Raw genomic sequence first — 17,472 nt, 5'->3', positions numbered from 1 at the left:
TGTTCACCACAAAACATGTAACCCCAGAAGAGTTTTACAGACAAAGCAGACAAAAAACCCCAAATATTGTGCAGGAGATGGGTTAATAACTTGTTTGAACCACCGCAGCATTGAACAAAAAGCCAGTTAATCCCTTGCATAAACATACGCTACCTTTATTCAAACATTTCAGAAGAAGCCACACAAGCAGAACAAGAACAGGCCTCTTGATTCAAGATTCAGATGCGAGTGCTCTTAATTCAGAAGCAATGTTTACTGTCTATTATTAATCTAAATGACTCTCAATATATCGATACTAAGTAAGGCTTTGAATAGGAATGTACCTGCCTATGTTTAACAAATTGCTTCTTTCAAACATAGCATAAAGAGGTTTTTCCCAAGCAAATACTGAGGAGACTATTTTTTGCTTAGATGCAGGGAAAAAAGGAATGGACACACTTCTGTTAAGCTAGCAAAGGCAAAAGAGTTCATCCTGCTATTATTTCTGGATAGGAACCTAAGAGAGCACAGATGAGTTGTTCACAAGCTCCAATTACAGCTTATGCTACTGTTGTTTATCATTGTAAAATACTGGTAAATAAGTGGCTGTGTTACTTTTAAGTCAGTACTGAACAAATGCCTTCTTAGGAGGCTTGCAGCCACCCTCTCATAAACTGCACTCACTCTTGTAGTGACAAGAAAAACAGTGTCTGTGGATAAACACTGCTCACTCGTTTTCAAAGGAAAGGCTGCACACCCCTTTCATCTTCACCAGAGGCAATTTCATTGCTTACATGCACTGCTTTAAATTTTAGAGTATTTTTTTCTTTCAGAATAGGATTTTGAAAGCACTGCAATGACACACGTGTGTATAAATACAAGGAGAGTCTATGCAGTAACTAAGAACACTGAAAAGTCAAGGGGACATTTCCTGGGAAACTGAGGCACTTCTGCAACTCCATCATAAGGGTTTCTAACTCTCACACAGCATAATGACAGTTTATCCTGATGGCAGCTGTGTTTCACTGGGAGATGGTGCAGGGTGTCTACAGCTTACAAACTATTAACTTTGTTGAACAGTTTGACATTTGCCTGGGAGAAAATGGGCAATAATAGAAGGAGGAGGTGGTGGAGGCTGAGGCTCCAGGCTGCTCCCATGTCCACCAGCCCACTTTGGTGACCCATTTTCTCTCTCACCACTTGCCTGTCCTGCCTTCCTGAATCTGAAGAGCCTTGGGGTCAGGCCTGTCTCTTGACACATCTTGGATAACGTCCTGTACAGTGGGGTGCCTGCCTTGGTTGACTTATTAACACTGCTCTACACAAATAAATCAGAACTGGTAACAACATCTAAAAAGAATTCTAGAGACAAGAAAACCAGAAAAATCAGGAACCCCTAAAACAAGATCACTTGTTTGCATCTAAATGCTTACACACCGTAGTTTACTGGAAAGCACTTCCAACTGTTACACTAAAACATAAAGCTCCTAAAAACTTAAACCTTCCAGGTTCTCCTTTCTACTTATGATCTTGAGCCTGAAATCTAGATTTCACCAAACAGCAACTTTCAAACTCTCAATAAAAGATATTTCAAGAGAAACAAGAGACTTCGTATCTTCTTATTCCCCTCTAACACCTTTATGATACATCAGTCAATGTGCTCCCCACCTCGCAAGTGCTGGTTCTGCAGAGGACAAGGCACTTGGTGAAGCCTCTCACTAAGCCCCCACCGAAGCTGTTGCAGGTAAGAGTTCTCCATGGGCTGCACTCTTCAGGAAAACCAGAGCATGATTCAACAAATAACGTGTTCTTTCAGACACAGAAAAGGCCAATGGCTATCAAGAATGCAAGCTGCCATTTTACAGGGCACCAAGAGATGTCTGGTAAGAAAACAGCCTGAGTGGCTGTTCAGCTGGTGATGGCTCTGAGAAGCATCAGCAGCTGCCCCATGTTCCTTCCACCCCAACAAATCACCATTGCACGTTCAACAGGTGGCATCAAGAAGAGCTTTGAGCCTGGTTCTCAGCAAAGACGCACATCTTGTAAGGCCAAAAGGAAGCATACGATTATCTAGACTGTTATAGCTTTTTGAAAAAGGTAGGTAAAACCAAACATGCCTTGAGGTTGTGGACAACACCACCACACAGAGGAGTGCCATGTAATTCAAAACAACTGATAAAGGAACCTACGCTCACAGCTTTTATTTCCTCTTCTCTGTCATCTTATCTTCCCACTCTAATGGCAAATGACAAAAGTTACCTTCATTTACTGATCCGGAGCTCCATCCCTCCTCCCCTCATTTCCCTCTTGGCCCAATCTCCTTTCTTTACTGCACTGTGCTTGTAAAGCTAAAACACAACCATATGGCTTTTGGCAGAGCTGACTCCAAGTCCAGTAGGCATTTTGTTAGCCTTGGACATCCATCCCCGGAACAGATGTGAACACTGTGCTGAATTCCCAAGGAGTTTCAAGGAGTCACGGAAAAAGGGGAAGGAGCACGTCATATGGAAAAGCAAAACTTCATCTGTTACAACTCAGAAAGATTGCCAAATGCAGCAAACACTTGGAAGTCACCCAACCCAGTCATTCTATTTAAAGCACACATGCCAAAAAAAATAAAAGCAGAGGTTGATGTCTTCATTTTGACAGACGGAAAACTTGTTCTCCCCATTCCCTCTTCACACCCACTATCACACATTTATTTTAAGTGTTAACACTATCTTCCAGATTTGAAAGTGCAAAGAGAGGAAATGTACTGAGCACAGTACATGAGGATAGGAAGTGTGCAGGCTCCTTACAAAGGATTTTCCAGATGGGCTGCAACGGAAAGAGATTAAACTGGTGGCATCTGAAGATGTGGGTAAGGTGTCAAGAATCAAAAGGTCCTGCCCTCTTCTCAGTAGTATTTATAGGACAGTGAGTCACTATGGACTAAAGAAGTGGGAAGGTTCATTCCATTTAATTTTACTTGAATAATTTGGGTGCTATGGCAGGTGCACAGGCTTCCTACAAGTCCAAGAGGTGTACTTTCAGTTGAGCAGCATTGAAAGCAGCACTTCTAGGAGCAGAGCATTCTAATGTAGATGATGGGCTTTGCTTTATCAATTTTCTTTCCTCATTTTTACATCATTGTCAAATTTGATCTCAACAGGGTTAACAGCAGTTGTGAACTGAACAGTAACTTCCCGCGTTTGACTTGAGAGATCTGAAAGAAATCTGCTCCTGGAACATCCAGCCTTTCCACAGGATCCCAGCACTGGTGCTCAGAGCCTCTAACCACTTCTGCAAATCTCGAGCTAACTTCATTTCCTAATGCAGAAACACACTTGCATCACCTGGCGGGAAAGCAAGAAGGCTTGACATCTAATGCACATGCAGTAGCATGCATTAAGGCCATTCTCTGTTCCCAGCTGGCGAACGATACAGCTCTATTACAGCTTTGGCCAGATGTTCTCACCACTCAAATGTTTGCCCTCTGGCCCCCATGTAGCCCATGGTGGGACCTGCTCTGCGTGACTGCTGAAGCCTGCAGGGCCTGAGGGCTGCCTGCCTAAACCAAGGTCTGTGGATCCATGCAAGAACACCTGTGATAGAGGGGTTCTAAGTTCTCTTTGCCTTTGTAGTACAAATCTAAAATTTTACATGAACCCAGTATTTTCTACGGTTTGTTTTTCGTCCTCACCATCCATGCTGTAAAGCTGGTAAGGGGCGGGAAGGCACGTCGCAGTACAGTCACGGTGAGCAACGCCATATTCCTCACCTTGAAAACCAATTGGTTCTTGACTGATCCAGCACACGAAAAATATGGTTTCTGTGGGTAAAAATCCAAGAGGAATGGCTAATGAACAGCAGACGAGGGAAATCAAGTAAGCAAGCAAGCAGACTTCCTTCAGACCCATTATCATGGAGGGGCTGGAGAAGGAGTCAGATTAAATCTCCTCTAATTAGAGAGGCATTTAAAAGAAAGCTAGTGAGTCTTTTGGGAGGCAAAGTGATGGAAAATATATAGCCCAGCTTATTTTCCATGGACTGAATTTACTGATAGAAGGAACGACTGCACAGTACAGCATCTTCTCTGGGTGTCTTTGAGGACAGAACCAATGAGCCAGCACAGCAGCTGGCTCCATCCTCACAGAAACACTTGTTTGAGGACTTCAAAGAAATAAAGATCTGCAGGCTTGAGCTGGATGTGGTTTCCAACATGATGCCACAAAACACTGGTATACCTGATGTAAAACAAAGATATTGCATGGGGAAATAGAAAAACTCACTAAGTGCTCGCATCACCTTGAAACTATATTTTTTTAAACAAAAAGCAGGCTGAGAAGGAACAATATAAACCCATTTGTCAGGTAAGGTAAGAAAGACACATAACTAATATTAAATAACAAGTGCACATTGCACCAGACATAAGATTAATCAAGCATATGTTGTGGTAGCAACTCAATAAATCCAGAGAAATAATATCCTGTATTCAGAATTGTAAATATTTGCTATAATTTCAGGGTCCCATGGGATGCAGAGGGGTTGCAAAGAGGATTTCAAATCAATGGAACAATCAAGTGAATAACCTACATATCTTTATTACACTCAAATAGAGACTTTTTGGACAGGGTTTGTTTTTCTAATGAAGTGAACTGTTTAGAGATGGTAACAAGTCAAAAGAAAAGCTTAGAGATTCTTAAAATTTGAATGGACAAAAGTAATAGGACCAGATGGCAATTATAAAAATGTCTCCAGAGCAGTGCATGAAACATATGCATCCTGTTGGACAATAGTCACCTTATTACATTTAAAATAAAACTGTGCAAAATTTTCAGAATTGCCTAAAGGAATCAAGTTGTCTTTCCAAAAAACAGAGGTTTCTACTTGCTTATATATGAAAAACGTCCTTTAAGTTACTTCATGCTTTGTTTAATTTTAAACTACAAAGCTCAGTGATATAATATAACCTCTCTGCAGCTGAACAGTACAAGGTTAATTCAGTTTCCTTAGAAGAGTAGAAGCTGTATTAGCATAGCACATAGAAGAAAGGTGAAGCTGTTTTTAATGAATATAAATCAAAAGCTAACAATTTGTACAAAATAGATAGAGGAAGCAAATGGACATCAAAGCAATATCTACAGTCAGCAGAGGTAATAATGATGTTTTAAGTATATAAGAGGCTTTAAATGTATTAGAAGCAAAAGAAATCCAAACAATACTAGCAATATAGCTTTGAAAGAAAATGATGAAGTTGTCAAAAGGAACTTCACTGAATATATAACTGAAAATATTAAGTTGGTGTGGAGAGGGCCCCTATGCCTGGGACCTCCACAATGCTGTTAGCAGTTCTGGGTCCACAAATCAAGAGTAATTTCAAACTGGAGGGGGCCCAGAAGACCCAAAAGAAAAACAGCAGGACTGGAAGGTGCATTTCATGGCAAAGGGAGTCAGGAAGCTCAGTGTGTCAATAGCTCAAATCCAAAGATTAAGTGATAGAAATCGGGAAGTGTCAGTCTAGTTTTCATTATAATGAGCTGCCCAAGCTGGGTGCCAAAGGCTAAGTAACCTCCAGAGCTGGGTGCGAGCTGAAGCCAGTCAAATTCAGACAGGAAATTCACATTCTCCAGCACTGGTGATTTTCAGTCTGAAAGGAAATGGCTTTCTAAAAAAGATATTTTCACACAGTGTCTCTCCAGCTGATCAGATTGCAGCCTGTCCTTGCCTCACATCACTGAGTGAAACTGCTGCAGGGGTGACCTGGCTTTGCTGTCCTCGGAGCAGGGTGCCAGTGCTGCCCCACAGGTCAGGCGAGGGTGGCAGCCCCTGCCCACCCCAACCCGAGCAGCCCAACTTCTGCAGGTCTACGCCAGTGCAGATCAGGCATTTTGACTTCAGAAAGCAGTACCTCATATTGTGTCCATCATTAATATATAATGATGCATAACCCCGCCAACGTTGTTTCTGTGTGCGCTTTTAGCATCTTGTACATAATAAAAATCCAATAAATAAAGTAACAAAGCGGTGTGCATAAATTTTACATGAGATTTTTCAGAGAGTTTAAACATGCATACATTTTAATGTTGTAGAATGTTTCTGTATTAAATATACTAACTTAAACTGTCAGTATTTTCATAGTGAAGTCCTGGGTAACTCCTTAGAGGAGACCTGAAAGCCCAGTGATTTGTGAGACCGTGGCACTTGTGCTGTCTGTGCTCTATTCTCAGCTCCCCCTTTAGCACCTCTCAACGGGTGATCTCAAATGCTTTAACTAATATCAATTAATTACGCTTCAAATCGCCCCTAAGAGAGACAGGCATGATTATCCTCCTCTGTCATTACACCCAAGGTTAAATGGAGTCAGGAAGAGGTTAAGTGACTCTCGGGGTTCACAATCCTGCATGACAGGGAGCAGGGCTGCGAGGTGCTGAACCCATTTGTTCAGCTGCAAAACCATGGGGGCCTCTGAGGGCTCAGCACGTGGCAGGATTGGAGCTCTCAGCACGTAAAGAGCAGAGCAGGGAATGACTTTCCCATTCCCTATCTCTGCTTGAAATTGTCACCGTCTAAATAACAGGGGTAGATGCTGCCCTCCGTTATTGGTTTTTAAATGACTGCAATTCTAAGCAAGTGAAAGCAGCACATTGCACAGCTATCAAAGCAAACCCAGGCGCTTATAGAGCGCAAAGCAAAGCCGTTTCCACTTCATGAGTTCCAAGTGATTAACTAGAATTAAAACAAGACTATTACTTGGTCAGTCAAGGAAAGACAGGCCATAGACAGTAACTGCAGAGATAAGAGCTGAAAATGGGTATACTGCTTAAACCAACACAATTCCTGTAGCTACAGAAGTTATTGAATCCACAGGCAGATTTGAGAAAGGCATTTGGACATGTTACTGAAAGGTTAATTCGCTTTTGTTCTACCAGTTGAGAATTGGAGGGCCTTTTAATTGAATATCTGGAACCAAAGCTCATTTTATGACATGACCTGACACATAGCATAATCATATTTCCAAGACACAATATATTAGTAATTGAAAGGAGGGAGATTTGTCCTTTGATTTGAAAAAGGTCATGAAGTTTTCAGTTAAGCATCAGGTCAACCAGGGCTTTCCTTGCTACTCTTAACAACGGGCAAACTACTGCCCATTTCACAGCGTGCTGGGGGGTTTTCATCATTTTTTTTATTGTGCCTTTGTTTGTTTGTATTTTTGTGTTTTGTTGTTGTTTTTTTCACTCTCCACATTATCTGAACTCTTTTTTTGTAGCACTTTGGGGGTACACAGAAGAGACGAGGGATACAGAAACCCACATCTTCAGAAAAGACAGCCTTGGACATGAACAACTACAATAGCAGCAGCAGCAAAGTCATCAGAACAGGCCAAACTGCAAAGCTGAGAAGACTCACCACAAAATTCCTGGACTATTTGGTCCACTACAAAAGGCAAGGATATGACCAACTACAGTGAATTACAAATGAGATGATAGCACTTGGAATTTGGCAATAAGCAATCCTTTAAGATGGAAAGGTGTACAGCAAGACATCTCTGGACAGAAAGGGTTAAAGAACAATAGTTGTGTCCAGAACAAAATTTAAGTGCCAGTTCCAGCAGATCTTCCAGATAAATTGTCACTGACCTGCATGGCACAAATGAAGCAGGTAACATCAGCTAACCAAGTCAGCATCAACCTATGTTATGTACAAAAATGTAACATTTAAAGAGCTAACAAATCATTTTGCCATCTAACACGCCAGGGGAGCAACTGGTAATCAGAAGGTAAAGGGCCTGGAGCAAGCAGCGGTCTGGCAGAGCGTGGGGGGAAGAACCACGGGACCACACCTGCGCCATGAGGCTCAAAAGCAGCCCCCGTTATGGTTACCTGGGGGCACCAGAGAAAGTGTGTGTCTTATTGGAACAGGTCTGACAACAATGCATGAGGATGAGTGGCGTATTCGTATTTAAGTGTCTCTTAACGCACCCCACACAGACTTTACATGACATTGCACCAACACACAGCTGTGTGTCTGTGTGGAGAGGATTTCATGGAGGAAGGGCATGCACTTCCCTCCTCTCAAGCCTGAGCTGTTCATATTTACAGGTAATATTTACATATTACCTGTTTATATTTACCACTAATACTCTTCACACCAATTCAAGCAGCTGTAACATTTTAGGGTTACAACAGATTTAAAGCATGAGTGCTGTTTTACAATACAAGCAGGATCACCCCAACAAATTTAAGTTTAACTCCACAGCTCCCCAACAGCCACCTCTGAGCACCTTCGTCACGGCTACACGCAGTCCCGTGAAGTGCCTCAACTCCTGAGTTGAGAGCACACTCTCAGTGGTAATTAACAGCCCCTATACAAACGGTGGGGCTAAGAGCAGTTCTGACAGCCTCATCGCAGAGCCCACTCTATAAATTCATTCTTTATCAAATCCAGCCTGCTAATGGGCTCTGTTGGTGCTATTCACACCAACACGAATGCACCTCGCTAACACCAGCCTGTAGAGAGAACACCACTAATGCAGGAGAGAAACCAGTTAGCGCAGAGCCAACATATCAAAATTCTGCAGTGCCAGCCCACGCAGGATTTAAAGACTCATTATCAGAGGGTCCAGACCTCGCTTCTGCCTCAGTCAACAACCAGAAAATCCTCCCTGCGAGGGCTTTTTGCCTTGAAACGGATTCTTTCTGTTCAGCATGTTTTTAATAATTTTTGATAGCTTAAGCTTCATTTACAAACACACACATTTTGTTCAAGCTCTTTGATACAGCCTCCTAATGAAAACTTAACAAGGTGCACTTGCATGCAACAGGAAAACCTCTTGATGGGAGCCAATCTAAAGCCATCATGGGACACCGAATCCATGTGTGCTGCTGCTTTGCTTGGTTCATCTGGACCCATTAACTCAACTGTTAAGTATTTTAGCCCCTTCTGCGCATTCTGTACCCAGAATTATGGCACTCAGGCCTGCTCAGCACTGAGACCCAGGCTGGCCATCTCGGGCCCAGCAGCCACTGGCTGAAGCCTTGTGGTCGGTCAAAAATTGCAGTGTTTGGTCACGGCAGTCCGGCTTGGGCAGAACACAGCAGCATCTCAGCAAGCCTTCCTGTGCAAAGGCTGAGACTTGGTGCAACCAGCTTTGTCCCAAGCTTATTTCAAGAAATGGGAGGGATGAAAAGGAAAGATTACTGCTTTCCTAATAACAGGCTTCTGATGACAGCCTGGGCCCCACGAGCAGGATACCAGGGCTGAAAGCACACGCTGGCACTGGCTGTTAGCATTAATAGCCAAAACACAGTCTGCACCCACTCTGCACCCAGTGCAACCCACTCTGGCAAGGACTCTCGGCTAAGTGCTTTTTTGTCATTGTATATTCCTTGATGCATAACTTGGATGGAAGAAATCAGGCAGTTTTTATCATGAAAAGGCAAAGAAAGAGCATACCAGGATAGAGAATGATAAATATTTTGAACAAAGCCCCTGGGCAAAATGAATGCAAGTTTGCTTTAGCTCTCGGCATTTTATGCACTACTGATGAAACACACAGGGATAGGCAGGACTGATTTAGTCAGAACTGAACAAATGCAATCTCTTATCTGATCTCTTACTACTGAAGAAATCCCTATCTGATCTCTTACTGATGGCCAGGAGATGACCCATCAGACAGCAATGATGTCAAGATTCCTGCTTGACTTGGAAGCCAAAGAACTCTCTTGCTTTCACATCAGAATTGTACCCAGATACCACCTCCCACTAACAGCTTAGAACAACACACAGCTTTTTAATGGCTGTAAAGCCATCCCAAAGTCTCCTGTGATTTTATCAGGTGCAACACAGATTAAGCACACTCATTCACTTCTTCCAGCCCTGAAAGAAAAATCCTACAAAGAATTTAAGTGAAGAGCCAAGGAAGCTGATGTCTCTTAATTGCACATTCTCTTGTCGCAGTACAGCCACTAACTCACTACAAAAATACCTCATTAAAATCATCCTCAGTGCAGTTTATTTCTGGGTGTTCTTTGGGTAACCCCTGTGGGTGAGGCTTCACCAGAAAATAACCTTTTCCAGCTGACAAAAATAATTTCCAGTGAAGTGAAAGTTTCACTGCTGAACACAGAACCGGAAATCAGCTCCCAGCAAAGTTTTTATTAAAAATACCCATTCTGCAAATCCTGTGGAGTCCCACAAATTGAGGCCATTTGGCAAGTTAATAACATTGGCAACTGCCACCCTTAGGAACCATTAAGAGGGCACATTTTCTCCCTATTATTTCTCATTGCTGCTGAAAGTCTTCATTTTTTAAAGAACGCTTATTGCCTTGCTTTTCTAGAAAAGTAGAAACTGAATGACTTTGCTCAGTGCTGAGCACTTCCACTAAAAATGGCTGATCTAAAAAACAAGTGCCCCCCCATCACCATTTGGACCTGTTAATGACTGGTCTATTACATATAATTCCTGTTTCTGACACAGTTGATTCATTTGTAGTCTCTTGGGGGGTAGCCATCTTGACCAAAAAAAATGATACGAATGTGTTTTCATGTGTTGGTCTCTCATTCTTATGAGCCACAAGTGGACAGCTTCTGTTTCTGGGCAAGAATTAGTAGGGGGGTGATATTGAGCCTTTCCTATTATGAAAAAAATCAGAACTCTACGGGAAGGGCAAAAAATAAAACAAAAGTAAAACCAACAAAACAAAAATAAACCCCCAAAATAAACAAAAAGCTACTGTGTAATCCCAACTCATGTTACTATTTCTAGAAACACAACATTGCTGTGGTTGGAAGGCACTTCTGGAAATCATCGAGTCCAACTCGCCTACTCAAAACAGGGTCAACTAGAGCAGGTTGCCCAGCACTGTGTCCAGCTGGGTTTTCAATGTCTCCAAAGACGGAGACTCCACACCCTTTCTGGTCAACCTGTTCCAGTGTACAACCACCCCAACACTGAAACGAACAAACAAACTAACAACAACCACCAAAACGAAAACAGAACAAACAAAAAACTAAAACCAAACCAACCGACCAACCACAAAACCCCAAAAAGCAATACTTCCTCTTATATTGAAGCAAAATTTCCTGTGTTTCAATTTGTGCCCATCACCTGTTGTCTTGTCCCTGGGCCCTGCAGAGAAGAGTCCATCTTTAACTGCCCCATTACGCACTCATGCACCCTGATAAGATCCTCCTGAGCCTCTGCTTCTCCAGGCTGAACAGTCCCAGCTCTCTTGGCCTCTCCTCGTATGTCAGATGCTCCAGACCTTAATTACTATCATGACCCTTTACTGGATTCACTCCAGTATGTCAATGTCCCTTCTGTAGTGGGGAGCCCAGAAATGGACACAGCAATCCAGTTGTGTCTCACCAGTGCTGGGCAGAGGGGAAGGATCAGCTCCCTTGACAGGCTGGTGATGCTCTGCCTAATGCAATCGAGGAAGCTCATGTATGGAATCTGTGTCCCCAACTCTGAATTGGTTCGACAAGAGCAGAAAAAACCTAGCGTAAAGTTTGAGGAAACATCACCCAAGAATAGCTAAAACTTGATGGTCACATCCAAATTATAACATCAACAAGACATATTAAATTCCTGGGATGAACAAGGCAGAAGAGGGAACCATGTGAGTTTTAGTTAGAGAATGCGATGGTCACTTATTTAGTATGTGTCTTTGCATTGGCTTGGCAAGAAATTCCATGTAGGACTCCAAGGGCTCCAGAGAGAAGTTTGGGTTAAAAACACAGTACTGCTGAAGAACTATCTGCATCTCCCTGTTTCATTGAAAAATGCTCAGTTAGCTTCAAACACTTTTTTGGTTTTTTCCCTTTTCAGCTTAATTCAGTTTGCGTAACACAGCAAAAAACATCTCCAACTGAGAAGATGTTATTTACTGGAACTTTATTGCCCTTTGTGATTCTGACAACTAATCACAACCAAGTGCTTCTATTTTACCCAGTTTTCAGTGCTATAGTAAGAGGAGGTTATAATTTAATTGAGATTTGACTTTGCCAATGCATTATCTGGGATAACGGAGTGGAGAGAGCACATAAAAGTAAAAACGCAGATAAAACACATTCAGATAAGCTATACAAACAAACGGTGAGGACGTATGAGAAAGAAAACAGTCAGTGCGTTGATCCCAGAAGAGGCACTGAGGCAAACTGCCCAGTCCAGGATTCCAGGCATTCAATGCTGCGAGTACTGAAACCAGCTCTGGGCGCAGAGCACAGCCATGCAGCTAGTGCAGTTCCAGCCATGGCTGGTTGAGCCCAGTCTAACTGGGCTAGACTGGATCTATGCTTGTCCATTTGGCTCACTTCCCTATTTGGTCCACAGCCCCCCAAATCCTGATAATCCACATACAAGGCTATGTGTGTACACCAAACCATACACTGACTAGTTGTCTCCACTCCCCACTTCTGGATGAAGCCCAGCAGTTATAAGAGGAAACCTGGAGTAGTTGATGGTATCCAGTACTCCAAGGACTGGTCTATGGAGATAATACAGACACAGATCCCACAAACCCTCCCAAAACACCTCTCAAATGCTGGTGCAATAAGCCCACTGCATCATTGTCCTCCTCTTATTTTAGGCATTTTGAACACTGAGATAAGGGAGTGGGATGACAATTACATCTTAGGACCACAAGAGCCCCACAAGGGCCCAGAGAAGAGCTGGACCAGGTGCTGTGCAGCACAGACACCAGCAGGCTGCTCCAAGCACAAGCCTGAGGAGCACCAATAAGTGCCAGCCTGGCGTGGTGGCCAGAGAGGGTACAGACCTACCCAATGGACGCCTGGATGAAGAACAGATCCAAGGCAGATATCAGCACAAGGAGCATCAGCTTTTTTGCAGCTGGCTCTTTTGCTCCAAGCCAGTACTGGGGACCTGCCTCTACTGCTGCCTCCTGTCCCAAATCAGTCATGACAGCGCACAGAGATGTCACCGGGGAGGAATGGGAATGTGAAATCAAGAACATCGCTCTCTGTAGGTGTCACGTCCACAGGAGTGGGTTTTTTTTTTTCCTCCAGTAATTTTGAGAGTTTTGATTCTGATTCTCTGTCCTTAAAATACTCCACAGGCACCAGGAATAACCTTTACGCTGCACCCACATTCAAGGTGATGGAGTAATGAGTTCCCTGTCTTTTCCATGTGGATGTTGCAGTCTTCTCTTCCAGAGCTAAATCACTGTGAAGCACTGTTTAGTACCATTAAAGCACCACTCAGCTCAGTCCAGAGCTATCAGGGCAGCAGCAGATTGATAGTTCTTCTATACATATTAAATAATTTGGACTAGAAGCTGCCACAGAAAAGCCAGATCTCATTTTAATTTGCATATAAGATATATATCTGTGGCCTTTGCCTAAAGGTTTATCACTGCAGCTGAAAGCTTTACAAAGGTCAGAATATTCAACTTTCTGCTTTAAAGTCTAATGACAGATGAGAGATACATTTCTTAGCATAAATATTTATATATAAACATACTTTATATATGCATGTATACACACACCCCCAATCTTAAAATATCTCAGCATATGTGTAAGTGTAACAAATACTGTCATAGAGTCACAAGTGAATGGAATAACATACTGTGAGTCTGCCCTGACCTAAGACGTGGATCTGAATAGAAAAATAAAATTATTTGAGATAATGGGGCCTGGCAATTTTAGCAGTGTTCTTTCTGCACTAAAATAAGCAAGTTAAGGCTAATTGGCAATGTAAGCTCCAAGAGGTCTCAATATTGAGAAAACGGTAAACAAAAGCTAATCTATCAAATTTAGCAGGAGGCACATTATCACTGCAGAAAAGCAGAAAAATAGAATGAATTGTACCGTTCCATTGAATTAATGATTATTTCACAGAAACCAGAGATTTAAAATATTCATCTACCACTTTCCCCTGCATCCAACAAAGGGCAAGCTCATTGCACTGCCTTCGTGCGCCTGCTTTCTGCTTTGCACACAGACACTTCCACATTTAGAGAGAACAAATCTCACAAATCAGAAGCTGTGCATGACTCACATACCGATAACACAACAGCAGCGCTGCCTGTCTTCGGAGTCAAGGGAAGGCCAGGAGTGGTTCTAGTTAACAGTCCTGCATATAGGTGGTCTCATGCAGCACTGTATCCAAAACAGTGCAAGAAGAACATGTCTGAAGGGCGGCCTCAAAGGACCCAACAGTCTCACATCACACAACCCTTGCTTTTACAGCCCGTCTGTACAGACAGGGCCAGGCTAATCTTCTTCCACCTCTCCTGGTCTAAGGATAAAAGTCAACCCGCAAACTACAGTATCATAATTAACCCACCAGGCAAGCTGCCTCATGCTTTCAACCCTGAGAGCTACATACTCATTGCACGTAATGACTTTAAATATGGCCTCAAAAAAGACCAAGAATTTTAAGTGTCTTAAAAAGATGCAGGTAAAAACCAAAAGGGAAATCAATCTCTCTCTTCCACAGAAAGTCACTCATCAGGTAAAGAGTACTCGAGAGACAGCAAACTCCTAAATCCTACCATTTAGTGTACAATCATTTGATGCTAAAGTTACAGCTTGCTCTCAACCAGTTGAGGTCCATGAATCAGAAATTCCTGGCACATGCACAATTTTTAGTCAATAGGTGGTGGGAACTGGAGTTGAGAAGGGATTAAGTCCCCTCCATTTTCTTCTACAACCTTCCAGAAATCTCCCTTCTGAATTGCATCCCTCCCTTCTCCCACATCCCACATCCAGCAGGGCTTCACAAGAGCCCCAAAGCATTCATGTTTAAATCTATGACAGAAGAGCAAAAATAAGGGGCTGCCTGATTAAACACTAAGGACTTGAGGTTTTTCTTCCTTTCTGTAAAATACTTTTCGTTTAATGGGAACAAGTTAGTAACTGCTTATCTGAAGGTTATCCATGAATTGTAGGGCTGGCCACATGATAGCGAAGAATTTTCCTTGTGTCTGTGGGTGCTGAGTCACAGTGCTATAAAAGCAGGTTAATACTATCTAAAATTAAGTGTGAGGATTATCTTCTCCCTTTGACAGACCCCTCAAAAGTTAAAAACGTGTACCAAGCCTGCCTGTCTCTGAGACAACACAGGAAAACAAAAGAGGTCCCTCCCATCCACTGAATTTATAAGGGGCCTGATTCAAAACTTCTCTAGAGATATTCTCAGGAGCTTCAAAAACAAAGCATGTGTGTGATGCACGCAAAACGATCTGGGAGGAGGAAGCTATGCCCATACTCCCCATGGAGATTTAAATGTAGATTTATTACAGACAAAATTTATTCCATCAGAATTTGTTCTCAGCCTCTAGGGACTGATTCCTCCTACACCACTACATTGATTTCACTACTGAAGTGCTGCACTAATGAGTCAGGCTCTCCATGTCCATTTTGCTACTATAAAGGATCCCATTTTGCTATATGGACCATAAAATGCAGCAGAGGAAAATAAATCTGTTTTGGTTTTGTACCCCTGCCTGCTTTGGTGTCTGCATTAATGCAATAACTTTAAATAAACACTGTATACTGGTTTGTTTCGGTTTATAAGGATACAAATGGTGGTGCCAATGATGGTCCCAGGAAGTTATATTCAGAATCAGCTCTTTACCCTTAAAAGTGTGGGGACAGCAAGGGAATTAATTCAGGATTGCATAAACTGTAGTGTTTATAAAAACCATCCACGTAGGGAGAGGTATTAACTCACATGGTGCGTAGAACATGACAAGGGTGTGCTTCTTCTTCTTCAAGGACTCTCTGAAGTCTTCTCCAGCAAGGTGGATAACACTGGTTTGTTTTTCTTCCCAGGCAGGCTCAGGTGGAGGAGGCGCTTCAGGACTGGAAAAGGAAGGAAATGAGATTGGTTTGAAAATGGTTCTGGAAGCAGGCAAAGGGGCATCACATCCTGGTCACAACTACCAAGAGGGAACTGAGGTCGAAGACTCCTTCAGGGTGCCTGTGCCATAGAAAAACACGCTTGATATTTCCAACACCAGATAACAACAAAAAAGATGCAAGTTAATTTCTGTAACTCAATAAAAATATAATTTAAGTGATCATATTCAGGCGTATGAGTAGGAACACAGAATAAAGATTTCCTATATTGTATCCAACACCTGGGTGAAAAGAACATTGCTCTGGTATCACTGTGTCATCCGTAGGCATGAATTGAGAAGAACAGCAAGCAGGTGGAATCAAAAGGCAACCGATATAGAACAGCATCTTCCATTCAAACACCCTTTTTGTACTCTTTATCGCTATCATGCAAACTTATATAAAGAATTTCATGACCTTCTCTTGGATTCAGATATTAAAGCCAGGATGCAATAATCAGCACTGTTCCACTTGGAAGACTGGGGGTGACTGAACTGGAATATTTTACCTTGATAAAGAGAATGTCAGGTTTCAATTATGACTGCACACACTGACTAGATCAGAGCAATCTCGCACATCTAGAGCGTCTCCAACAAAACTTCTGCTATTCACCAGCTCACAGACTTCTCTCAGACTCATTAAATTCATTCCTGCTGTATCTTAAATAGTGATTACTTATATAAAATCATCAGAATGGTGCCACAGAATAAAGACCTTCATATGTCGCCTTGGTAATAAATTAGCTTTTTAGACTCTCCTGTCACTTTGAATGACACCATTTCAAGTTGTATCAGGTACATTTAAAAAAAAAAAAAGATAAAACCTCAATTTTTAAAGTCCTTTTCAAGGTCACTTGGTGGACATCCATCTTATTTCCATTGATACTGATTTGTCAGTCATCAGTGAGAGAATTAGGACAGCTGATCTGAATTTTCACACGAACAGTCGGTGTGAGCCACCATCAGCTGCAGTTACAGTCAGAGGTGTGACTTCATCTCACACAGACCTTCCCATGCTGACCTGAAATGAGCCACCCAGACACTGGTAACAACCTGGTGTGGCAGCACAGACCCCAGTCACCACCGAGGGACCAGATGAGCCCACTTACTGGAGAAGGTTTACACAAGCTCTACTTTTACCTCCAGCCTGCACCCCAGGTGCACCCCTATTTCTACCATGAGCAGTGCAGCTGTGACAGTTTAATCCCTGGTCAGCAAACAAGGATCTTACTCCATTGCATCTCTACTATGGAGAACATCCAGCAGTCAAGAACAGGAGAGAAGTTGTCTGGGTTTCCACTGCGTCACTGCCTACCTGAGCCTGCAGACAAAGGTCCTCCAGAGGACCAAGAAGGGATTAACACCCCTTCCCTCTTCCCCATTGCTTATTCACCTGCCAATACATACAGGCAACGTCAACCTGACTGTTTTACGCAATGTAAATTACATAGCATGCAAAATACTCCAGTAAACTGGGGAAACTAGGACAGTGACTTCACATCCAGTACTGACACATCAGCCTGGAGCCTGAGTACACAGGGAGGCCAAGGGAGTACTGTGTCTAAATGTGGAATATAGATAACACTTCTCAACATGCTACAAAGATGCTGCCAGACCACATATATCACCTGATTTGAAATACT

General features: G+C 42.6%; 1 protein-coding gene across 2 annotated transcripts in view; it reads right to left on the bottom strand.

Annotated features, from left to right (window-relative positions):
• The window catches only part of PDIA5 (protein disulfide isomerase family A member 5), a gene marked incomplete at both ends in the record, with an annotated part of 101,146 nt that overhangs the window by 14,330 nt on the left and 69,344 nt on the right, over positions 1–17,472 (bottom strand). For both annotated transcript variants that reach the window (XM_080346790.1, XM_080346789.1), the window contains one exon: positions 15,664–15,794. In XM_080346790.1, the coding sequence (XP_080202916.1) occupies positions 15,664–15,794 (131 nt within the window). The remainder of the gene's footprint in view (positions 1–15,663; positions 15,795–17,472) is intronic.

Source organism: Nesoenas mayeri (assembly GCF_963082525.1).
Source record: "Nesoenas mayeri genome assembly, chromosome: 6".
NCBI lineage: Eukaryota > Metazoa > Chordata > Aves > Columbiformes > Columbidae > Nesoenas > Nesoenas mayeri.
The sequence above is the reverse complement of the archived record's forward strand: the minus strand, read 5'-3'. Positions and strand labels throughout refer to the sequence as shown.